The sequence below is a fragment of the Camelina sativa genome, chromosome 17, assembly GCF_030686135.1.
Source record: "Camelina sativa cultivar CO46 ecotype springtype chromosome 17, ASM3068613v1".
NCBI lineage: Eukaryota > Viridiplantae > Streptophyta > Magnoliopsida > Brassicales > Brassicaceae > Camelina > Camelina sativa.
The window spans coordinates 7,672,172-7,694,017 of record NC_141896.1 but is presented as its reverse complement, the minus strand read 5'-3'; the positions used below and the strand labels follow the sequence as shown (position 1 = coordinate 7,694,017).

The 21,846-nt window shown below is 36.2% G+C and overlaps 7 protein-coding genes across 8 annotated transcripts; 4 read left to right on the top strand and 3 right to left on the bottom strand.

Annotated features, from left to right (window-relative positions):
* Positions 1–2,219: 2,219 nt before the first annotated feature.
* Positions 2,220–3,380, top strand: LOC104759275 (uncharacterized). Its single transcript, XM_010482220.2, has one exon. The coding sequence runs from the start codon at positions 2,220–2,222 to the stop codon at positions 3,378–3,380; it is 1,161 nt and encodes a 386-aa protein (XP_010480522.1).
* Positions 3,381–4,838: 1,458 nt separating this feature from the next.
* Positions 4,839–7,447, top strand: LOC104756115 (uncharacterized). The gene is made up of 6 exons (XM_087494050.1): positions 4,839–5,214; positions 5,890–6,113; positions 6,207–6,444; positions 6,552–6,637; positions 6,736–6,827; positions 6,956–7,447. The coding sequence occupies exons 1-6, from the start codon at positions 5,101–5,103 to the stop codon at positions 7,225–7,227; spliced, it is 1,026 nt and encodes a 341-aa protein (XP_087350176.1). The 5' UTR covers positions 4,839–5,100; the 3' UTR covers positions 7,228–7,447.
* A 743-nt stretch (positions 7,448–8,190) lies between these two features.
* LOC104756113 (uncharacterized) lies at positions 8,191–12,987 on the top strand. Its single transcript, XM_010478643.3, has 9 exons — positions 8,191–8,299; positions 8,410–8,515; positions 9,426–9,914; positions 10,127–10,365; positions 10,459–11,088; positions 11,173–11,521; positions 11,668–11,762; positions 11,913–12,107; positions 12,202–12,987. Exons 5-9 carry the CDS (start codon positions 10,867–10,869, stop codon positions 12,883–12,885), a joined length of 1,545 nt encoding a protein of 514 aa, XP_010476945.2. The 5' UTR covers positions 8,191–8,299; positions 8,410–8,515; positions 9,426–9,914; positions 10,127–10,365; positions 10,459–10,866; the 3' UTR covers positions 12,886–12,987.
* A 16-nt stretch (positions 12,988–13,003) lies between these two features.
* Positions 13,004–14,647, bottom strand: LOC104756114 (putative aquaporin TIP3-2). The gene is made up of 3 exons (XM_010478644.2): positions 14,286–14,647; positions 13,740–14,005; positions 13,004–13,592 (listed from the first exon to the last, which is right to left on the bottom strand). The coding sequence occupies exons 1-3, from the start codon at positions 14,425–14,427 to the stop codon at positions 13,197–13,199; spliced, it is 804 nt and encodes a 267-aa protein (XP_010476946.1). The 5' UTR covers positions 14,428–14,647; the 3' UTR covers positions 13,004–13,196.
* A 649-nt stretch (positions 14,648–15,296) lies between these two features.
* LOC104756112 (early nodulin-like protein 22) lies at positions 15,297–16,149 on the bottom strand. Its single transcript, XM_010478642.2, has 2 exons — positions 15,803–16,149; positions 15,297–15,618 (listed from the first exon to the last, which is right to left on the bottom strand). Exons 1-2 carry the CDS (start codon positions 16,011–16,013, stop codon positions 15,416–15,418), a joined length of 414 nt encoding a protein of 137 aa, XP_010476944.1. The 5' UTR covers positions 16,014–16,149; the 3' UTR covers positions 15,297–15,415.
* A 1,237-nt stretch (positions 16,150–17,386) lies between these two features.
* LOC104740477 (transcription factor GTE5, chloroplastic) lies at positions 17,387–19,669 on the top strand. The gene is made up of 4 exons (XM_087494179.1): positions 17,387–18,980; positions 19,069–19,114; positions 19,245–19,346; positions 19,435–19,669. The coding sequence occupies exons 1-4, from the start codon at positions 17,688–17,690 to the stop codon at positions 19,482–19,484; spliced, it is 1,491 nt and encodes a 496-aa protein (XP_087350305.1). The 5' UTR covers positions 17,387–17,687; the 3' UTR covers positions 19,485–19,669.
* Positions 19,670–19,713: 44 nt separating this feature from the next.
* Positions 19,714–21,744, bottom strand: LOC104756110 (uncharacterized). 2 transcript variants are annotated; one of them, XM_010478639.2, is made up of 6 exons: positions 21,662–21,744; positions 21,427–21,566; positions 21,108–21,228; positions 20,508–21,009; positions 20,254–20,408; positions 19,714–20,022 (listed from the first exon to the last, which is right to left on the bottom strand). In XM_010478639.2, the coding sequence occupies exons 3-6, from the start codon at positions 21,198–21,200 to the stop codon at positions 19,825–19,827; spliced, it is 948 nt and encodes a 315-aa protein (XP_010476941.1). In that variant the 5' UTR covers positions 21,201–21,228; positions 21,427–21,566; positions 21,662–21,744; the 3' UTR covers positions 19,714–19,824. The 2 variants fall into 2 exon arrangements, with proteins under 2 accessions (XP_010476941.1, XP_010476940.1); XM_010478638.2 differs by having other exon boundaries at positions 21,108–21,231; positions 21,662–21,739.
* Between the last annotated feature and the right edge of the window lie 102 nt (positions 21,745–21,846).

The window sequence follows — 21,846 nt, the reverse complement described above, 5'->3', positions numbered from 1 at the left end:
GTTCTCAAAGAAAATCTAAATCTATGCTTCATTGGTTGACTTACTTTTTTCCATCTTTAGTTTAAATTTTTTCATGCAAAATCTAAAAACCATAAACCAAAACCACTTTAAAACTTGCATACATTCATGGCTTAATTATATATTTCAATTGGTAAGACTTTCGATTTTTGTTAGTCAACTAAAACATACATATTTCTCATGGATTTCACTGACTAAATATTATTCCAACATATATGATTGAGTTAATATGCACAGGGAAAAAAGCACTTGGCCAAAACACCCTTTATTTCTGTAATTGTATCAACTAATAAAACGACTTCCTCTACCGTAAGATCAATCGGGACCCAACAACTGAAGCACAAAAAGGATGGGAAGATGTCAATGAATGGCTGGATGTGCAACAATCCCAGGAATTAACGAATGAATGCAATAACAATATGCCTAGGCCTCCACGAAACGAACATCGCAGTACTCAGTGGAACTCCCCACCAGCAGGATGGCTAAAGTGCAACTTTGACAGTGGTTTCATACAAGGACGAAATTTCACGAACACAGGATGGCTAATTCGTGATATGAACGGAGATGTAATACAATCGGAATGTTCGAAACTGAAACCATCGTCCTCAGCATTAGAAGCGGAGGCATTGGGCTTCCTCCATGTCCTACAATTGATCTGGGCTCACGGCTTACGACATGTTTGGTTTGAAAGTGACAATTTGGAGTTGGTTAAGCTAATCAATACAAATGGTGATCACAACAAACTGGGTACTCTACTCTATGATATTCGTTTTTGGACGACAAAGCTTCCTCTATGCTCTTTGGATCATGTAAACAGAGAAAGGAACTCAGCAGCTGACAAGTTATCTCAATATGCTACAAGCATCGACACTATGTATTTAAGGTTTACGTCACCACCTGCTTGGCTGACAAACTATTTGTATTATCCTTTCACAATTTAATAAAATCAGATGTTAAAAAAAAAAAAAAAATGGTAGTTTTGATAAATAAATATTCTAACAGTATGATTAGACATTCATCCTTGATGATTCAGATTCAGACAGCAGAGACAGGCATTTATGTACCTTTGCTATAAAAACAAATGTGTCCCTTTGATTTTCCAAAGATTCATCATGACAGAACCAAGAGATACTCAAAGAAAGTTATATTTGGGCTAAAATGTTTATAAAATTCTACTAGGTCAAGGCATGTGTGAACAAAAGAGTCAAAGCCCAAAAAACAAAATGGAACGTATAGTAATGGATCTTGAGGCCCAATAATTGAAACTTTCGTTTTTTCCAAAGGTATTTTGAAACCGTGCTTTTTTTTCTTTGAACTATTGAATCCGTGTTTACTGTGAGGAAAAAAGAAACAAATACTATGTATCTGGTGACAAAAATAGCTTTTACTTAACTTTTGTTCTTTTTCTAATAAGAAAAATAATTCAATAATAATTCAATATATACAGACTAATTCTCAAGCAAACTAAAGTCAATATCACCGCAAAGACGAGAAAATTGAGGTGATAAGTTATTGTATTCGTTACAAAAATAAAATAAAAAATGATTGATTATTAGAAACGAGGAAAACGACAAGAAGAGACCAAAACACGTGACTCAATTCTAAAGAAACCAGTAGAGAGAGAGACATTAACAGAATTAAATGTTATTGACTTATTTAGTTCTTGATATTTTATCTGTTAAATTATCAGAGTACTCATGTGATGTTATGTCGTGTTTTAAATTGCCACAGACATTAACGACCAAATTTACGGGAGTCATATCAAGATTTTGGTGGAAGTCTAATGGTAAGGTTAGAGGCATCATTGGGTAGCTTGGGATAAAATGTGCAAGGATAAGTGTGATAGGGGTTTGGGGTTTCGAGCTTTGGAAGAATTTAATGATGCAATGTTGGCTAAGCAGTATTGGAGACTGATTCATTACCCGAATTCTTTAATGGCTCGGGTGATGCGTGGTTGTTACTTCCGGAGAAAACATCCATTACGGGCAACTAAACCATATTCTCTATCCTTTGCGTGGAGGAGTATTTTTTCTGTTAAGGGACTAGTGGAATGAGGGGCACGATGGATAGTAAGCTCGGATAGTGATATATCGGTTTGGCGGGATCCTTGGATACCAGACCACCAGCCAAGACCAACGTCTGGTAGGGGAAGAACCCTACATCCTAATTTGAAGGTTAATCATTTAATTAATCCCCTTACGATGGATTGGCATTTGCCCATACTAGAGGAGTATATGGATCCTGCGGATATTCCGCTTATACAGAGTTTGCCGGTTAGTAAGTCATTTCGTTCGGATAGATTGATTTGGCATTATACTAAGTCTGGTAAGTATTCTGTGAGATCTGGTTATAGGCTAGCACGGGAATTACAGAAGGAAGTCGAATTTGGGCCAACATGTACAGTTTTACGGGCACAAGCTTGGAAACTTGAAGTCCCTTCAAAGGTTCAACATTTTTTCTGGCAGGTGGCGTCTGGTAGTCTTCCTGTAAAGGAACGGATCGCTCATCGGGGTGTACGTTGTGATGTTACGTGTCAACGGTGCGGTTTTGTGGTGGAGTCTATTAATCACGCTCTTTTTGAGTGTGTACGATCCCGGTTGGTTTGGGAGTTATCGCCGATACATATACCGACGTCTGGCTTTCCTCATGGATCCGTGTATTCAAATTTAGATTTCATATATTCTAAGGTCTTATCAAGCTCCGGGGGTTCGACTATTGGATATTTGTTGCCTTGGATGCTTTGGACAATTTGGAAAGACAGGAATAAAAAGGTTTTTCAAGGAGTAGAGGCTGAGCCAATGGATATTATAAATCAGGCGACAAACGACAAACTTTTGTGGGAGGAGGCGAAGTCCTTTTCTATGAATTTCTTGCCTCTCCAGCCAGCTCCGGAGGATAGGGTTATTTCTGTTCGTTGTAAGGTTGATGGTTCCTGGAAAGGTTCTAACCCTTTAGAGGGCTTGGGATGGTGGTTTGGTACTCATGATGACAAGACGCTACTTTTGGGAGCTCGCAGTCTTCGTCGTAGTCCTTCTTCCCTTCACTCGGAGTTTAATGCCTTACTTTGGGCTATGGAGTCTCTTCGGGCGGCGGGGATTGATTGTCAGAATTTTGAGTCAGATAGCGCTGAGCTGGTGGCGATGGTGCAGGCTCCGGATGACTGGCCAGCTTTTTCGCATTTATTGGAAGATTTTCATTCCCTCAGATCATCTTACTTTTCCTTCACCCTGACCCAGATCCCGCGAACGTCAAACGTCCAAGCAGACTGTCTTGCTCGCTCCTCTAGACCTTTAGCTTCTGAAGTCTCATTTGTAAACTCCTTTATTCCAGTTTGGTCAACCAACCTTGGAGTCACTTTTTAATTTATTTTAATGTTAGGTTGAAAAAAAAAAATTATGAGAGTGTAAATAGTAAATTAAAAACATGCAATACATGACGAGTGTAATTTATCAAATCCAATTTTGTTTTCGTATGTGTAAAGTGAAAGAAAAAGATAAAAAAAAAAAAAGGAAAAGACAAGATAAGGAAGAGGACAAAATAGAAAGAGAGAGAGAGAGAAGCAAAACGCGAGAGATCGACGCAGCCTTGCTTCATCGACAACATGTGGCGACCAGATTAATTCATCACTCTCTTTCACACACAGTTACTGTCTGCCTGTGGTTTCTTCTTTTTTCATTCTGTCAAAATTTAACACTAGTAAAAGATACACTGTTTGTTTCTTCTAAAAGTCTTTTATTACTATGTCGCCCACACACACAAAAAAATGATGATACTGTAAACCTTTGGATAAAATGCTTACTAACCTTTTTCCTTAGACCACATACGTTCGTTGTATATACATAAGGTATTAGAGCAAGCTCATCGGTAATACTACAATGAGTGTTTTTAATAAAAGACAAAAAAAGAATTAAAAAGCTAGGAATAGAGATCTCGTGACTCGCAGTAGATAAAACAAGATACTCTCAATTTAAAAACAAAAATAATTAATTAAATTAGATAGTTTTGTATTAAAATATTAATAAAATCAATATATCATCTCAATTTTGAAGGTTCACCGATGGACATGTCTTTAATAACTAATTTTTTTCCTTATTTTTGCGGTACTACTAACTACCTTTTTTTTTTTAATATTGAAAAGTAGTTTGTAAAGCTTGGCATGATGCCATGATCTACAAAGTTTTATGCATATTCTGGCTTCTAATATGCTACATACATATATATATTATATATCTCATAAATGTGGAGAAAATATTATTATTTAAGTTCATATAAAAGTGAATTTAACCAAAATTAATATATATGTAATACATATATAATGTATCACTTTTTCTGGTTGTAAATTCAAAAGGTGATGAATAATGAAAATCTGAAAACGGAAAATTTATTAAGAAAAAGTGGCAAAAAAATCAGTATCTATGTTTAGCTATTTTGCTTTGACTTTAACATTTTAACAGCAGTTCAATAAAAGAAAATAGCTTTTCCGAGTTTTATTTTGAAAAAAAATTGGATTTTTACTTTTTAATGAGTCTTAACCAACTATTACACGATAGTTTATTTTAGAAACATGTTCACTTTGAGGAGGTTTGACCAAAGAAAAAAAAAAAAGTTCACTGTGAAGGTATTGAAAATAAATTAACTAAGAAAAGTAAAAAAAGATTAACGATAAGATCTTAAAAGGGGGAGAGAAGAGAGAGACAGGTGAATTGCTGAATTAACAACAACATAAAATAGATTTACACGATAAGAGTGAAAAAAAGACAGAGGAGAGAGAGAGAGAGAAGCTTTTTTGGTCGTGTTCGTTTTTTCTTTTCTTCTTGCAAATAATATAATAAATAGAGAGAAGCAAGTCATACTCACAAAAACCTTCATTCAAACTCTCTGCTACTTCTTGTTTTTTTTTTCTTTTCCCCCAAAAGATTCTCCTCATAGGTTTCATCTAAAATTCAGTAAACTCATATCTTCGGTTTCTTGTTTTTTTTTTTCCTTAAAATTTTCTAAGAGAGGTGTTTTTAGTCAAACAAGACAAAACAACCATAATTAAGCTGTTGTTAAAATAGAATAATTTTAATCTAAAAGTAAGAGATGGAGGGAGAGAGAATGTGGTGGAGGTCATCATCGTCGACGAAACTCCGATCAAATCTTGAAAATTTTCTTTTAGGAATCACTCCAAAGCCTCCTTGTTTCTCTTTATCACAGGTAACCTTATTGTTTCCTTTTTACCTTTTTTTGTAACATCTTCTTCTTCTTCTTCTTCTTTTTTACCTTTATTAATGAAAAAAACTACGACAGTAATTATTTTTGTTTGTAATTCTCTTTCTATTGGTGTGATTTCTTTTCTAGCTTCCGAGAATCCTCCACGTCAAGCATATATACTCAGATTTAGTCCTAATTAATCTCGTGTTTTTTTAATTACATATCGACAGAATCAATAAATTATTAAAAATACAATTTTGAGTGTTTTCATGGCATTTCGTGTAGTTTTCTTTCACCACGTGGAAACCTTGCGACAGCATTTTGCCATTTTGTGTGTTGAAAATGAAATATTAAAAAAAAAATCAAATTATTTTTGTCTTATAGTGAAATAGGTTTGAATATTCTGGATTGCTAAGGTATATCCTGTGAATGTGTCTTCTTCATCTTTATACCATTAGATGACTATCGCTTTCAGCAATTAACTATTGTAATTATATGTGTGTTTACTGTTTAATTAACTGCTCGTGTGGTGAATTTATTACTATTAACAGTGTTGAATTATAATGCTTTTTTTGTAAGTGGGTTTGATAAATGATTATCATTATCACTAAACACATGCATGGGACTTTACTTTATACTAATAACTTTGATCTTTTTGTTGTTGTTATTATTTTGCAGAGCTGCGAGAACGATTTGAACAGTTTTTGGATCCAAGAAAGCAAAGATGAGATTGAATGTTTCAAGCTTAGTGATCTTTGGGACTGTCTTGATGAGCTGAGCGCTTATGGACTCGGAACAAAGGTTGATTTAAACAATGGTGAATCCGTTATGCAGTACTATGTCCCGTATCTATCCGCCATTCAACTCTATACTAACAACAACAAATCTTCACCCTTTTCCAGGTTTGACTTTCCCACTTATTCTTATTTTTTTCCTTTTAGTTTTATCAATTGGGGACAATAGTGTTCTGAAGCAACGTGAGATGGTTTTTGTAGGAACCAGAGTGATGTGGTTGATTGTGAGAGTGAATGTTGGAGTGATGATAGTGAGATTGACAAGTTTTCAAGGTCACTGAGCAGTGTTTCTAGCAAAATATGGGATTCTGTTTCTGAGGATTCTGGTTATGAAATCGATGGCGTTTCTTCGTTGATGCGTGATAAGGCGCTCGGTTCCATTGATTTTCAGTACTTTGAGTCCGCTAGACCGCACTTGCGGGTTCCTCTTACTACCAAGGTTTGCCTTCATTTCCTTTCTAGTGATCCCATTCACTTAAATTAGTCGAAATGACCTAATGAAGTAACTTAATTAGAGTTGTCTCTCTTACATTTGGTTTGTTTTAGGTTAAAGAATTGGCTGAGAAGTATCCAGGACTTATGACTTTAAGGAACGTTGATTTGTCTCCGGCAAGTTGGATGGCCATTGCTTGGTAAGTATAGAAACTGATCTGCTTATTTGATATGCAAGTGTGTTCTGCCCTCAACGAGACAATGATGATGAAATTTTCAACTTTTGTTACGAATTTAGGTATCCGATCTACCATATTCCATCTCGGAAGATGGATAAAGACTTATCGACTTGTTTCTTGAGTTATCATACGCTATCTTCGGCTTTCCAAGGTAGACACTTATGTTCATGCATGGTATAATCCTTAAGAGTGTTGTACAAACTATTAGCTAATTAGCCTAAAAGACATGTTTTGATACAAAGTGCTGAGACGTCTAGCTTTTGATGTTCGGTTTCTTAGGTAATTTGGTAGAGGGAGATGATGAAATAAATGAAACCATGGAAGAAGAAGAAACTTTGTGCTGTGAGGACGAATCAATGACCAAGAGACTTCCTTTGCCTCCTTTTGGTTTAGTTTCCTACAAGTTGCAAGGAGATTTGTGGGGGAATCAAGAATCATGTGACCGCGAACGTCTACTTTATCTCCGTAGTGCAGCGGATTCGTGGCTGAAACAGCTTAATGTTCATGATCACAATGACCATATCTTCTTCTCCATGAACAAGAGCTTGTAGGTTCAAAAAGACAAGACTCTGTTTTTTTTTTTTTTTTTTAAAATCTGTTTTTAGTTTTTTACTACTCTTAGTATACATAGCAACTCGCCAATGTAGAGGTTTGTTTTGTGAGGGACTATGGGAAATGAAACTTGCGAGTTGTGTCTCCTCATGTTTTTTCTTGCTCTTTCTAGGATCTGTTTTATGCTTTCTGACCAAATAACTTTGTTGTCGGAACAAATCTTGTCAGATGTTTTTTTTTTCTCTGTAAATTGGTTCGTCGTTACAGACGAAGAAGGATCGAATACACTTTGCATTTGCTAATTCTAAACAAAACAAATTAACCTTTCTTTTTACCAAAAATGTTTAAAGAGAACCAAAAGATCATATAGTTGAGTGTTTTCCCATGAATTATAGCGGTCTCCACGTTTGGGTTATTAGAATTGGCTTATGCACGTGACTGATATCATGAAAAAAAACATGAAAAAAAACTTATAAGAGAATACCATTTCTATAGTTTTTTCTATATCTTTATATAATAAAGTAAGATTTTTTTTGGAGAAGCTCTAAAAAATTGTCATGTGATACTCTCTTCTTGCAACATGTGTCATTTTCTCTTTAATATATTTAGTGTTTTTTTCAATTGACTTTTTTATATGATATAAATTATATTATTTATATTTAAGATAATATATAAATTTGATATTATACATTACAAGATTTTCAATTTATTCTTTTATTTGTGTAGCATATTATCCAATATTTATTAAATTTATAGAAACAATTAACATGATATGATTATTACATTATTTTATAATTTGATTCTAATTAAAACAAACTAAACTATAGATTAATATATATATATATAATTTATAAATATTTAAAATATATAGTTTATAAACATTTAGAGAGAAATAACTAAAGTATATGTATTTTAAAGAAAAAAATGGATATATATATATATTTATAATTTCTTTAGCTTGCAACTCATATCATATATTACTATGAGGCATCATTTATCAATATTGTATATAACTACCATAACATTGTAATTTTCAATAATTTTCTAGTAATTCAAGAATAATTTTTCATTGTAAATTTTCATCATATTCTAACTCTCACATAAAATTTTAAATTTTATAATATCAAATTTTGTTTAACTAAAATATCTTAATTTTTTTCTCATTTATGTGATTTTTGTAGGTTTGAAACAAATAAGTAAAGTCAAAATTTTGGACCATTTGTGAAAAGGCGAAATGAAGAATGTCTAAGGCACATTACATATTCTTATTTTTAGAAGAGACAAAAGGTATTTTATATTTTTTTACCTCTCCTTTTTACTTTTTGTTCATGTTTTGAAATTAGTAAATGTTTGATTCTTTTGATATTTGATAAAATTTTAATATAAAAATTATAAATTCTAGATAATAATTCACCAAATCTAATAGATTTTTAGTTTCCAGTTAATCTATTAACATTGTACTTTGTTTTTTTTATCTATTTGATAGAAAATGTTTTTAAGCAATTATGTTGTTTTTATTTTCTTTTAGTACATACGTTTTAAAGACAGACCGTAACTTATAGAATATTAAATATAATTTAATTTTATCTGAGTTTTGTTTTTAATACAATATATATAATTATTGAATATAATGTGATTTTTTAAATAAATTAGAACATATTTTATCCTTATTTTTAAATTAGTCTATTATAACTTAATTTGGCTTCAATTTTTACTTTAAAAGTATAAAAACTAATAGATTTTATGATAGACTAATTTATATTAGTTAAAAATAAGTTAAAAAATTATATTCGGATATCCAACATATACTTTTATAGATTTGCCTTTAAGTCAGCTTTTATTTATATTCGGATATCCAACATGTATTTTTTTTTTTACTTTCCGTTTTTAACACGCTATGTTTTTAAAACATGACACATACTTTATAAATAACTTCATTATTTGAAAAATTACGGGCAGAAAAATGTTTCTTTAATTACAATTTTGGTCACTCACTTGGTTTGCTAATTTGAACAAAAATTTGGTGATCTTAAATATCATTATTATCATATACTTTGACTACATACTAGGTTTTTTTTGTGGTACCTTTATATTGCAAAAGCAATGGAAGGGCATCTCTCATTCATACATTTTTTTTTTTTCAAAACATTATTAAAAATAAATCTAATTTTAATTGAGTTTTAATTATTAAAAAAAGGACGTGGTTGAATATGTTGTTTAAGGCAACAAAAAAAAAAGAAAAATTAGAATTTGGTTGGAAGTTGGAATCGCGGTTCCAGAGATGGATGATGGGCTAATCCCACAGTTTTCTCTTTCTCCTCCTCCTCCTTTGTTCTCTATACACTGACATGAACAACTTCTTCAACGCCTCGATTCTTTCTCCTCTTCCCCTCAGCTTGTTTCCTTCTCAAGAAACCCTCACCTCCACAAACACACATTTTCCTCGTCAGCTCAGAAGTTCCTGGAGATGTTTTCGTTTGCGTGTTTCGTGTTCCTCCTCTCTGGCTTTTTCCTGGGAATTCTCGCCGTCTTAGCCGCGGAAGCTGCTGGCTTTATGTATCTTCTTAAGCGATTGAATCGTAAGAGAGATCAAATTGAGTCAAAACCCGCTTCTTCTGATGATGATCCATCATCTACCACCAATCTTCCTCCTCGCCAACCCACCGATTTCTCTATCAACAAACAGGTGATCGATCTCAATTCTCAATCTCTCCTTTAAGGGTTTTGTATTTCCGTTGAGAAAGGTTCATCCTTTAAGAAAAAAAAAATGAATTCTGGGTTTATAATTTCGGAATGTGTGCATGTTTCTTCCGTTTCGTTTTGATGAATCTGTTTCTGGCAATTTTTGGATGTCTTTCTCAGAATTCTCTGTTTTTGTATGTTTTAATAATAACATAGGGAATGGTATATATTTTGGAGTTGGATGAGGTTCTAAAGAACTGGATGATGAAAGAAAAGTTACCAAAAGAGAACAAGAGGAAGAGAGACTTCTTGGAAATTCATCCCCTTCGTAAATTTGCTAGGATCAAAGATCACAAGCTCATCTTGTCGGAGCCTGATGGCACTCTCACCATTGTTTCTTTAAAAGGTTGCTCTATAGAAGCTGTTTCAGGCTCTGATCTCCCTACTAGGAAATGGTACTGTCTCTTTCGTTTATAACCCTTCAGGTCCTTAAATCAAATATATGAAGCTTGATTGTTCTAATGTTTTCACCATTTTTGTTTTTAAAGGGCCAAAAGATATCCTATAAAAGTTGAAAGCAAGATTCTCCAGACTTGTATAAAGGAAACCAAGTGTTTTACATCTATCTCGAGACTTCTTGGGAAAAGGAGTCATGGTGTAAAGCCCTTCGTCTTGCTGCTTGCGAAAATCAAGAAAGGTTTATTTGGTACTCCACCAAACTGAAGGAAGATTTCCGTAGTTATGTGACGTCTCTTAATGTGGCATATCCTTCTTTTTTGAAACCATCGCTTGGGTTTAGCTTTGAGTCACCTGACAGAGGGAATAGAACGGATGGTTCTTCCTCAAAGGTTCGCTTGTTCTTGAGGAAATTTTCTAGAAAGCGATCACATCGTGAAGACAGAAAAACTTATTCACAACGTGGAAGCAGCTCAGGGAGGAGCCTTTCAGGGAAAAGAATGGGAGATTACATCACAGATGAATCTGATGTGCCTATTTTTTCACGTTCTGTGAGTCATAGCAGTCATGTTTCTGGGGTTTCTGGGGTTTCAGATGGAGACTCTGAGGACAAGGTTGACATGGATGAAGGAACATTAGCCTGGAATTTGCTAATCTCTAGGCTATTTTTCGATCTCAAACGTAAAACAGGAGTGAAGAATTCAGTGCAAGCACGAATCCAGGTCTGCACTTTTCTAGATTCTGAAACCTTTTATGAACTGATTCTATAACCAACCAAAGATGTAACTTTTGTGGTTTTCAAACAGCGGGTGTTATCCAACATGAGGACTCCAAGCTACATAGGTGCACTAATCTGTTCCGATGTTGACACTGGAAACCTCCCACCTCATATACATGCCACACGGGTTCTTCCAATGGAGATGAGTGGTGTGTGGGCATTCGAACTGGATATCGAATACTCTGGTGAAGCGGTGATTGACGTTGAAACACGTGTTGACATCCGCGAGGTGGATCTACAAAAAGGCATAACCGACACAAGATTGCAGACAAGTTCTGCAGGGGAAGTCCCATCAAACTTCGCTGCAGGTGTTGAAGATTTTGAAAAGCAATTAGTCATCCCTGCGGAAACTGTTAACGCTGGAGCCAATAAAGCAGGCTAGTTCATTGTTTACTGAATATGGATTAATGTAGTCTTCTCTTGTTTTACCCTCAGAGATCTTGCGAGTGACTCCTGTTCAAATGTATTTATCAGGATGATAGTTACGAAATGAATTTTCTTACCATCTTTTTGTTGGTTGCAGATGAATCCAAAGGCTCAAAAGGTACGAAGGCAGGTCCAAATGGTGTATCCAGATGGAAGTCTATTCTTAAGACAATTGCTGAACAAGTTTCCCAGGTTAATTCTCATTTTTCAAATGTCTACAAGACACTTTTTTTTACTGCTTGTTGGCTTAAAATAACCTTTGGCTGGGTTGTTATGTTATTTTTTCCAGCCATTCATGTCTCAATATGGTATCTTAGAGAAATCTCTGTATCTCAAATGTAGGTGCCTATCTCTTTGTCAATACGGGTGTCTTCTCTTCGAGGGACACTGCGGATACACATGAAGCCGCCTCCTTCTGATCAATTATGGTTTGGATTCACGAGCATGCCGGATATAGAATTCGATCTCGCATCTTCTGTTGGGGAACACAAAATCACCAGCAGCCATGTTGCAATGTTCTTGATCAACCGGTTTAAGGTACACTTTCTTTCTTTCTCCTTTGGGGTTCTCTTCTGTTTGGCCTCTAGTGAACTTAGACCTGACAGACTGAGACTACATTATGATTCTGCAGACGGCAATACGAGAAGCGGTGGTTCTTCCCAACTGTGAAAGCCTGACAATTCCTTGGATGATTGCTGAAAAAGATGATTGGGTTCAACGCAAAGCCGCTCCATTCATGTGGCTGAATCAAGAAACCGATCACAATTGCTCCCAGGCAACAGAAACGAGATGTAAATCTGACAAGCCACCGACTTCTTCCTCCTGTGTTCAGTCTGAGAAAATGCAGAGAACTGCAAGCGCCACCCAGAGGCCGATGATTTCAGAAGCAGGAACTATATCATCTTCTTCCTCCTGTGCTCAGTCTGAGCTAGTGCAGAAAGCGGCCACTGCTTTCCAGAAACCGAATACTGAAGAAGCAGAGGCTATTATGTCTACACCATCGTCAAATTCCTCAACTGTAACTTTAGAGTGTGATAAGACCTTGGAAGAACTGAAAACTCCACTACTGCTATCCAGCAGCAGTGAAAAACAGGAGATGAATTCAAGAGGGAGCACCAGAGAGTCTTCTGCTGTTCAATCACCATCTAGGTCTATATTTTCAAGCGAAGATGATGATTCAAGGGGAAAGAAAGTGGGAAGACGAGCAAGGATGTTGGATCTGGGGAAGAAAATGGGGGAGAAGTTGGAAGAGAAAAGGCGTCACATGGAGGAAAAGAGTAGACAGATTGTTGAAAAGATGAGAGGACCTTCTTAACATGTGTAAAGTTTTTTGCAGGTTTCCAGATACAAAGACTGATTTTATAGAAGCAGAGGAAGTTAGGAATTGTTGTTACATGTACAGCGCTTTGAGAGAAAAGCCATAGATGTCTCCATTCTTATCAGATCATTGAAAATCTTTATTATTGTTTATAAGTACATTACAAGAAAAAAGCTTCTGGTGTGGACTCAAATTATACATAGGAAATTGCAGGGAGAAAAAAAAACCAAGAGAGACAAACAACACAAGCAAACACAGAGATTATTTATACAAAGAGAAAACCCTCTCCATATGAAGATTGGTCCGGTCTAGTAATCTTCCGGAGCCAATGGTTGGTGGATACTGTGGTGAGGAGTTTCGTTCACGCTGGGGATGACCATGTACTCATAGATAAGTGCCGCGAGAGCACCACCAATGAATGGTCCAACCCAATAGATCCAATGGTTACTCCATCTCCATCCTACTAGTGCTGGACCAAAGGCTCTTGCCGGATTCATAGAGGCCCCATCGAATGGTCCTCCCACCAAAATGTTTGCACCTACTATGAGCCCAATGGCTAGCGGCGCTATGATCCCAATACTCCCTCTCTTTGGATCGATTGCGGTCGAGTAGACGACGTACACCAATGCAAATGTAAGTATGATCTCCATTACTAGCCCATGAAGCTCACTAACTCCAGATGCTACATGGAAACCTACTGGTCTCTGCATTACAGATGATCACATTCAGTCATAAGCAGAGATATATATACAAAGTTCATGGTTCTACAACAACCGTACCAATCGAAAACCTGACTAGACGGTCATCATATACATAATTAGTAATATAGAAACTGATGAGAAGTACTATACCAAGCCATTAGTGGCAAGCCTCAGCAAGAGACAAGCGAGGATAGCACCAAGAAGCTGAGCAATCCAATAGTAGATAGCTCGGATCACTGAGATCCTGCCTCCGATTAGAGCAGCAAAAGTGACAGCGGGGTTAACGTGGCCACCGGAGACATTGATGGCTGCCGAAACAGCCGCGAACAAGGCCAATGCATGAGCTAACGCCACCAGAACTAACCCTCCCGGCGTGTTTGTCCCCGTGTGAGCCGCCGTGTCCCAATACAACTTGTCTGTCCAATAACACATATATATAGGTTCATATCACACATGCATGCATATATAGCTCCTACGATAATATTTATAATCATCAATGTCAGATGGTCATATTTTCTTTACTTGGTACAACAAAAATCCTGATTCAAACTGATGAATCTAAAAATGTTTACGTAACTAGAAAGTTTGTGAATGAGCTAGTGTTACTTCTCATTAATACTCTCTCAAGTAAAGATGATTGTAACAACACTATATGGCTGAAAATGTTCCCTTTTTGGGATGCTATAAGATACAAACCTAGAGCGAGGATGGAGCCTTCTCCAGCAAAGACGAAGACGAAAGTGGAAAGAAACTCAGCCAAAGTGGCTCTCATGGAGTCAGGGTGAGTCGCCTCGTCAGCTCTCCCGAATCCGTATGCCCTTCTAGCAGATGTTGCCATTTAAATCCCTTTAAATCAGAAAGTATCAAAATTAACCTCTGAAGGAAGAAGGAAGAAAAGGTAAGAGAAGAAGAATTGAAGAGCGAGAGAGAGGAGAGAGCTTAAAAGACGCGCAGTGGAAGTAATTAGGAGACAGATGTGGTACGAGAGTGTCTGAAGCTGAACACGTGGATCCTGTTCGTGTCTATCCATTCCTTGATCTTACCTCATCATTCAATCTGGACAGTTCCTTAATTACGATCCAAATATATACAACACTGGCACTCTGTATATGTGTACGTATATTATCCATGTTTTGCATGTGTGACAAGTGTGGATCAAGTTACAAAATTCTCTTCATCTTGATCCGGTTTCGGTTTTCCTCGTCATTTTTTTTTTGTCTTTTCGTGCGAGAGTTATGTTTCCACTTTTGTTGATAGAAAGAAAAAAGCTAGAGTCAACATCAAAATATTTTGTTGATGGAGCACACAAGCTACTAAATAGGAGAAGATTTCACCAATATTTCTTAATTGTATGAATACATAACTAGCTTCTATATCGTTATAATCATTTAAATGGATCATCCAATGCTAAATGGTCAAACAAACAGGACAGAGTACAAAAGCTATTAAGGTACCGAATGAAGTTTATTAAAATCATTTTATTAATTAATATAACGTTTTAAGCACTTAAACTGGTACAAATAAAAACTTCAACACAACGAAAATACTAATCATATCACTTATAGTTAATTGATATATATATATATATATATATATATATATATAATTCGGAGGTGCCAATGCTTTGACGGCCATCTTCAAAGATGGATGTACAATATGACAGAGAGGTTTTAAAGTATGTAAGCTATAATTAAAACGCAATACCAATTTATCAAGATATTTTATTAATCTTTGATATTTTGAATCCATATATAAAACTTACAATACCAGAATACCACTCATTATATAGTAATTTGTTTCATTTAATTTTATTTTGGAGCCAATGCTTATAATGCGTTGACGGCCAACTTTAAACCGGTGGTACAATCCTCGGGAGTATACGTTCCGATGAAATAGTTATAACCGTAATGAAGTTGGATCTTATCGTCACCTGAGTAATACTCTTCCGCTCCATCGTTCGCTTGACAAGTTTCATAACCCGTTCGGTTTACCACAACCATATTGAATCTCTGATAATCGTACTTGAATTCTGCAATGTGTCACCATAAATGTACCAATATAATTAAATCTAATGTCTTATAAGATTAAAGTTACCCCAGTAAACTATGAATATATAGATATCTTACCCAAAAAAAAAAAAAACTATGGATAGATTTGTTTATCAATCACGTTACGTACTATGAATAATTTTAAGATCATTGATAGATACATACCGAGGATATCACCAGCATAAAAGGTTTTGCCTTGTGCCCAACTGTCCATCGGAATAACCGGGTCCCAACCGTCTTCTCCTCCCACAATGTAAGTGGTCGGTCTTCGGGCATGGGTCACGGCATTGGCTAGAATCAAGCATAACACTGTCATGACAATAGTTATTGGAACTGTAGCCTCAACATAGGAAACGTGCCTAGATGATTGAGCCATTTGGTAATGTATCCACTATCCAGGTGATCCCTTGCAATTTCAAGAACAGTCTGTATATGTAAGAACTTATAGGTGTTTACTAGGGTCACCAAATTAAAACCTTTAACATATTGACCCAAATGGTTTTAATTTGGTCAAGTAGTCAACACCTTTAAATTCTTAATATAGATTGTTTCGTAGATTACCTTCCTTTTTTATTAAATTCGTAGGTTTCCTTCCTTTTTTCTATTTTTTTTTCTATTGTAACATGCTTTTGGTTTGCACCAAATATAAACATTTGAAGAATAACATTATGTACTGTATATATATAAAATATATCATACCACTAACCAGGACATGTAATAGAGTATCTTAGTACTGTTGGTCATGTCATAACCTGAAATTAAAATCTAAAACGTGTGCACTTTGCGTTTATATACAAATCATTATGAGTAAAAAAAATTAACTACTTTCCTCATGAACAATTTCATGGACAACTAAAAGTTTAATTTATATATGCACGTACAACATTATAATGTACCAAAAATATCACAAGCATAAAAGGTTTTGCCTCTTGCCTGGCCAGTTTTCCCCACTAACAACCAAGTCCCACCCGTCTCTATCTCCGTCCACAAAGGTGGTTGGGTTTCGGGCATGGACCATACCGCATGCCACAAACAAGCATAACATCGTTATGATTCTAGGTGACGCTCGAGCCGTTAGGGTCAATATGGGTTAAAAAGATATCCGGGAACTATGCAATAAACATTGTATATCCATGAATAGATGCTAATTAGTTAGACCTTTGGTGTTTAATATGTAACTGCTAACCGGCACTTACAAGTGCCCTATGCAAAACATAAAAACATGTCCTTTTATATATTACCAAAAAATTATAACCAATAGTATATAAGACTTTATGTCTAATGTTTTGAAATTTTATTAACACAAGCTAAAGCCAAAGCATTAGATTTGATGAAACTATTTATCTAATAGTTTAGTAAAGCAAACTATTAACCTCAAAAGAGAAAAAAAAAAAAAATCAAAATTACACTTATATTAAAACCCATATTTTTATAAATAATGCTTTAAATTTTTTGATGTCCTAATCCTTGTCCTATGGGTCGGTCCAGTGTAACTGATAGATAAAAAGTACATAATTTCGTAGATTGTTCTTTAAAATGGAGGAGACATATGTATAAACATCACAAAAAGGTACGTAACCAGCCTAATGGATTACGCAATTGATTAACAGTTATATAGATCGAGGTCAAGTAAAAAGGGACATTCTAATCGGTACGTTTCGGTTTGTACCGGTTTGTTGGGAGACAGACACCTGAGAACTTTTTACTCTGTTTCACTTTTACACAGTTATCGTTTTTCCCAAATTTCTCGAGTGCTAAAGCGCGTGTGTTCAAGCGCGTGAGCTTACGCTATTCTCGCGACTCTCTCTCTCTCTCTCTCTCTCACCATTGTTTCCTTTTAGGGTTTTCTTCAGCTTTGCAAAAAAAAAAAAAAAAAAAATCCAGAAGCGATCTTCATGAACTAACACGGTTGATAACCCTAATTTTTATCCTCTTTCGATTTCACCGACCTTCGATTTCGATTTGGTGTTGTTAATCCTCAATCTCGGTACCTCCCGAGCCTTAAAAAAAAACCCCTAGAGAAACCCTAATTTTTGGTTGTCAGGGGAATATGTCTTCTGACCATATATCAGGTGGTGGAGCTTCGAAGACGAAGACAAAGACGAAGCATAAGAACTGGAGCTCGAATCACAACCGATCCAAGCCAATGGTGGTTTCTAGACCGGAGCGATCGGTTCCTCTTGTGTCTCCCTCGAACTCTTTCGCGTCAGAGGACGATCATCACATGTTAAAGATAAGTCTGAGCTCGATTTCTAAGCTTGAGGTTAGGAACTTGAAGCGGAAGCTTAACGCTGAGCTAGATGAGGTTAGGATCTTGATCAAACGGCTCGATCCCCAACCCCAAGGTGGGATCATTGGGTCTGTGGCTAAAACTGGTGCTCCTGGGAGAAACAAGAAGGTGAAAACAGGGAATGGAGGAGGAGGTAAGAAAGGTGGCCCTGGCCCTGGAGCTGCTGATAAAGGTATGGTTCAGGTTTTCAAGAACTGTAACACTTTGCTTACGAAACTGATGAAGCATAAGTGTGGTTGGGTATTCAATGTTCCAGTTGATGTTAAAGGACTTGGTTTGCATGATTATCACACTATTGTTGAACAACCTATGGATTTGGGTTCAGTGAAGACTAAGTTGGAGAAGAAATTGTATAACTCGCCGTTAGATTTTGCTGAAGATGTCAGGCTTACCTTTAACAATGCTATCTTGTATAATCCGGTTGGGCATGACGTGCATCAGTTTGCTGAGGTTTTATTGGCCATGTTTGAAGAGAAATGGGTGGCCATTGAAATGCAGTATGATAATCTTCATCGGAAGTTCAAACCAACTCGTGATATCGAGTTCTCTGCTCCTGTTTCAACCGTTGCTCCTACTGTAGTAGAGCCATTACCTGCTCCTACACCTTCTCCGTCTCCTCCTCCTCCTCCTCCACCAGCTCCTGTACTTGATAATAGGAATTGGGAGAGAGACGAATCTATGACGATCCCAGTGGAACCTGAAACTGTCACCACTGCTCCCGAGAAGCCTGAAGAAGAGGAAGAGGAGGCACCTGCTAATAACAGCAGGGACCTGACGTTGGAAGAGAAACGGAGACTCAGTGAAGAGCTTCAGGACTTGCCTTTTGACAAACTTGAGATAGTTGTTCAGATTATAAAGAAGAGCAATCCGGAGCTCTCTCAACAAGATGATGAGATTGAGCTGGATATTGATAGCCTTGATATCAACACACTCTGGGAGCTTTATAGATTTGTGACTGGGTATAACGATAGCTTGAGCAAGAAAAAGGAGCAGCATCAGGGATTTGGTTCAGAAAGAGATGCTGAATCTGTTCACAATATTATCCATGAACCAGTAAGATTCCCATATCTAATTGTTTATTCATGTCCTCTGCTCTTACTGATTTTGGCTGATAGCTTTATTTCTTCTTTTGTATTCACAGACCACTCTAGTAACTGGCACCGAAACATCAAGAGTTACTGAATCAGGTAAGGTTTTTTAGCTCACAATATACCAAATTCGGATGTAACAGTATTTATGTAACTACACACACAGAGAAGAAGAAGCAGGGAAATAATGATCTTTCCATATTCTTTTGTTTTGACATGTAAAAACCAGGAAAAGCAATTCGGACGTCATCTCCTGCTCGCCAAGAAAACAACGCAAGTGGATCAAGTAGTTCTAACAGTTCTAGTAGTGACTCAGGATCTGGCTCTAGTGGTAAATGTTGAAACTTTCTGTCATCTCTTTTACCATATCACCATCACAATTCACAACTCACTTAACTTTTCTTTTGATATGCATGCAGATTCTGACAGTGACAGCTCCTCAGGCCGTGAATCAGATACTGGTAATTAGGCTAGTCAGCGTCGTCATGCTGTTTGATCTCTTTCAATAGCACAGTTAGATTTTTTTCTAAGTCGATAACTCTTCCCAAACGGATTGATTTCTGTATTAGGATTTTTACTGTACAGAAAATATGAATTAACTTTTCAGATGTGTTAATCTCCTGCCTTTTTATCTAATCAACCATACTTGTCCCATGCTTAGTTGGAACAATTTTATTGTCTAAAGCAGCCAAAGAATCTAGACGGAACCGAAAGAAGAATTTGTTTTTTCCATATTAGTTACAAAGTTATTCTTGATATATATTCAAAAGCATCATATGGCCTCACCAATATAGAACTCCTTTTTTTCTTTACAATATCTCCCACTCAGAATCTTCTGATACAATTGGCACATTTGACTGTGAGCTTTTGGAGTCTGGAGATGTAGTAGCATGTTCTTTAGTGTTTACAAGATCACAACCCATGTCTGCGTCTCCGAACCATATTGCAAGCTGCTCATATTCCTTCTCTCTTCTCTTTTTGGTAGTTAAAGCATCCATTAGCTTTCTCTGATGATTATGGTAAAGAAGAAACATATTAGGAATAAGGAGATTGGGAAAGCAGTATTCAATCTTATGACACATAGATAGATCATGCATATCTATTCAACTTTCATAAGATGGAACTAAAATTGTTGCCCCATGGTCGGAAACTAGCTGTTGCTGTAGAAAGTACGTACACAAACACATCTATGTGTCTGTGTATATGTGTGAGAGGAAGAGAGAGAGAGAGAGGACCACCTTGAATGATCTGAGTTTCTCACTCCTGTCACGCGTTGCATATAGCAGATTGTCGTCAAAATCTGAGGGGTCTTCTCGAGTTGTCATGTCAAACAAATCAATGGTATCCAAGGGACCAACATCGAAGTCTTCAATGCAGAACTCATCTTGATTAACTACACAATAAGAGTTGAACGTGATGAAACTAACAAAACTGCAGAGAATAGCAATTCCACCAAGACTTGTATAAAAAAGATGAGAGAACAGCCACAAACCTTTCATAGAGTTGCTGCTAAAGGACCTAGTGTTGGCCACACTGTCTTGAACAGGTGTAGCTTGAATCTCTGTAGCGAATGGGGTTATATTTGAGACACCCGTAGAAATCCCAGAGAGAGATACAAAAGCATCATCATTACATGTTATTCCAGTCATAGATTGAGATGCACGAGAAGATATGGGATCTTTGTGGCAAAGGGAAGTGCCAGCTGTCTGATCATCATCACAAAGCTCTTCAAACTTCTCATCAATCAACACAGAGTCTGCTAACTTCTCATCAATCAGCACAGAGTCTTCAAACTTCTCACCAATCAACACAGAGTCTTCAAACTTCTCATCAATCAAAACAGAGTCTTCAAACTTCTCATCAATTAACACAGAGTCTTCAAACTTCTCATCAATCAACACAGAGTCTGATAACTTCTCCTTTAAACTATCCCCCTCCATTGGTTCCTCTGGTTCATCCTTTACAGAATCATTTGATTCTAAAGAAACCTTACCCTGTCCAACATAACAAGAACCAAAGAGAGACTTCACTTACCTCTACTCTACATCTTTTTAAACACTCAGAGAGAGACTACGGAAGTAGCAAAAAGTACCTGAGAAACAAAAGTGTCCTTATCCACAAGAATCGTTTCCAATCTACGGTAGACTTTACCATACCAAGCTCTTCCTTTGGAATCTCTACTCATAGCTCACAACAACGACAATATATACTTACTACTGAAAAGAACAAGTACCAAAAAAATCTCCCAATAAAAACATCGTAATATTATATCTAAAGTCTAAACGCAAAGTCGCAAACGATTGATAACAGGGAAGGAAGGCTTCTCAATCGAAAACGAGATACTATATGTTAAGACAAGATGTCGAAAACGTATGAAAGAATCTAAACAGTTTGGTCTGAAAAGTTTTAACCTTTTTCTTTTTTTATGACGAAAGAATGTACAATTTCGACCGAATTCGTGATCAAAGGCACCAAGAACAGCAGAAATGGAAAGTGAATTTCTCAGGGAGACGGACGGCTGCCCCAGAGCATAGAGAAATCAAAGAAAACCCTAATATACCAAAATTAAGAACAGATGTATAGATGAAAAATCAAACAAAAGGAAACAGAGAGATAGATAGACCCGAGGAAAGGTATAAGACTTACGAAGAAGGTAACCAGAAAACAATAACACCCCGACCGAGCCTTATTTTTTTTTTTTTTTTCTTCCTTCGTTATATATTTATATTATTATAAAAACAAGGGTTCTTCTTAATAATTGTGTTTTCTTTTCTTATCTCTTTAATTATTATTAAATCTATTCACAAAACAAAATCTATTAAAATTAATTA

What these genes read in the sequence shown, in the direction of transcription:
- LOC104756114 (XM_010478644.2), bottom strand. Translation starts at nt 14,427, where the DNA reads ATGGCAACATCTGCTAGAAGGGCATACGGATTCGGGAGAGCTGACGAG. An exon ending in AGGCTCCATCCTCGCTCTAG is followed by an intron (nt 14,006 to 14,285) that starts GTTTGTATCTTA and finishes GTTATTGGACAG; the next exon opens with ACAAGTTGTATTGGGACACG. An exon ending in GGCTTGCCACTAATGGCTTG is followed by an intron (nt 13,593 to 13,739) that starts GTATAGTACTTC and finishes TCTGTAATGCAG; the next exon opens with AGACCAGTAGGTTTCCATGT.
- LOC104756113 (XM_010478643.3), top strand. Translation starts at nt 10,867, where the DNA reads ATGGGAGATTACATCACAGATGAATCTGATGTGCCTATTTTTTCACGT. An exon ending in CGCTGGAGCCAATAAAGCAG is followed by an intron (nt 11,522 to 11,667) that starts GCTAGTTCATTG and finishes TGTTGGTTGCAG; the next exon opens with ATGAATCCAAAGGCTCAAAA. An exon ending in TCTTGATCAACCGGTTTAAG is followed by an intron (nt 12,108 to 12,201) that starts GTACACTTTCTT and finishes ATGATTCTGCAG; the next exon opens with ACGGCAATACGAGAAGCGGT.
- LOC104756110 (XM_010478639.2), bottom strand. Translation starts at nt 21,200, where the DNA reads ATGAGTAGAGATTCCAAAGGAAGAGCTTGGTATGGTAAAGTCTACCGT. An exon ending in AGGACACTTTTGTTTCTCAG is followed by an intron (nt 21,010 to 21,107) that starts GTACTTTTTGCT and finishes TATGTTGGACAG; the next exon opens with GGTAAGGTTTCTTTAGAATC. An exon ending in TAGCAGCAACTCTATGAAAG is followed by an intron (nt 20,409 to 20,507) that starts GTTTGTGGCTGT and finishes CTTATTGTGTAG; the next exon opens with TTAATCAAGATGAGTTCTGC.
- LOC104740477 (XM_087494179.1), top strand. Translation starts at nt 17,688, where the DNA reads ATGTCTTCTGACCATATATCAGGTGGTGGAGCTTCGAAGACGAAGACA. An exon ending in ATCAAGAGTTACTGAATCAG is followed by an intron (nt 19,115 to 19,244) that starts GTAAGGTTTTTT and finishes TGTAAAAACCAG; the next exon opens with GAAAAGCAATTCGGACGTCA. An exon ending in CTCAGGATCTGGCTCTAGTG is followed by an intron (nt 19,347 to 19,434) that starts GTAAATGTTGAA and finishes ATATGCATGCAG; the next exon opens with ATTCTGACAGTGACAGCTCC.
- LOC104759275 (XM_010482220.2), top strand. Translation starts at nt 2,220, where the DNA reads ATGGATTGGCATTTGCCCATACTAGAGGAGTATATGGATCCTGCGGAT.
- LOC104756115 (XM_087494050.1), top strand. Translation starts at nt 5,101, where the DNA reads ATGGAGGGAGAGAGAATGTGGTGGAGGTCATCATCGTCGACGAAACTC. An exon ending in CTTGTTTCTCTTTATCACAG is followed by an intron (nt 5,215 to 5,889) that starts GTAACCTTATTG and finishes ATTATTTTGCAG; the next exon opens with AGCTGCGAGAACGATTTGAA. An exon ending in GGGTTCCTCTTACTACCAAG is followed by an intron (nt 6,445 to 6,551) that starts GTTTGCCTTCAT and finishes GGTTTGTTTTAG; the next exon opens with GTTAAAGAATTGGCTGAGAA.
- LOC104756112 (XM_010478642.2), bottom strand. Translation starts at nt 16,013, where the DNA reads ATGGCTCAATCATCTAGGCACGTTTCCTATGTTGAGGCTACAGTTCCA. An exon ending in TTATGCTGGTGATATCCTCG is followed by an intron (nt 15,619 to 15,802) that starts GTATGTATCTAT and finishes GACACATTGCAG; the next exon opens with AATTCAAGTACGATTATCAG.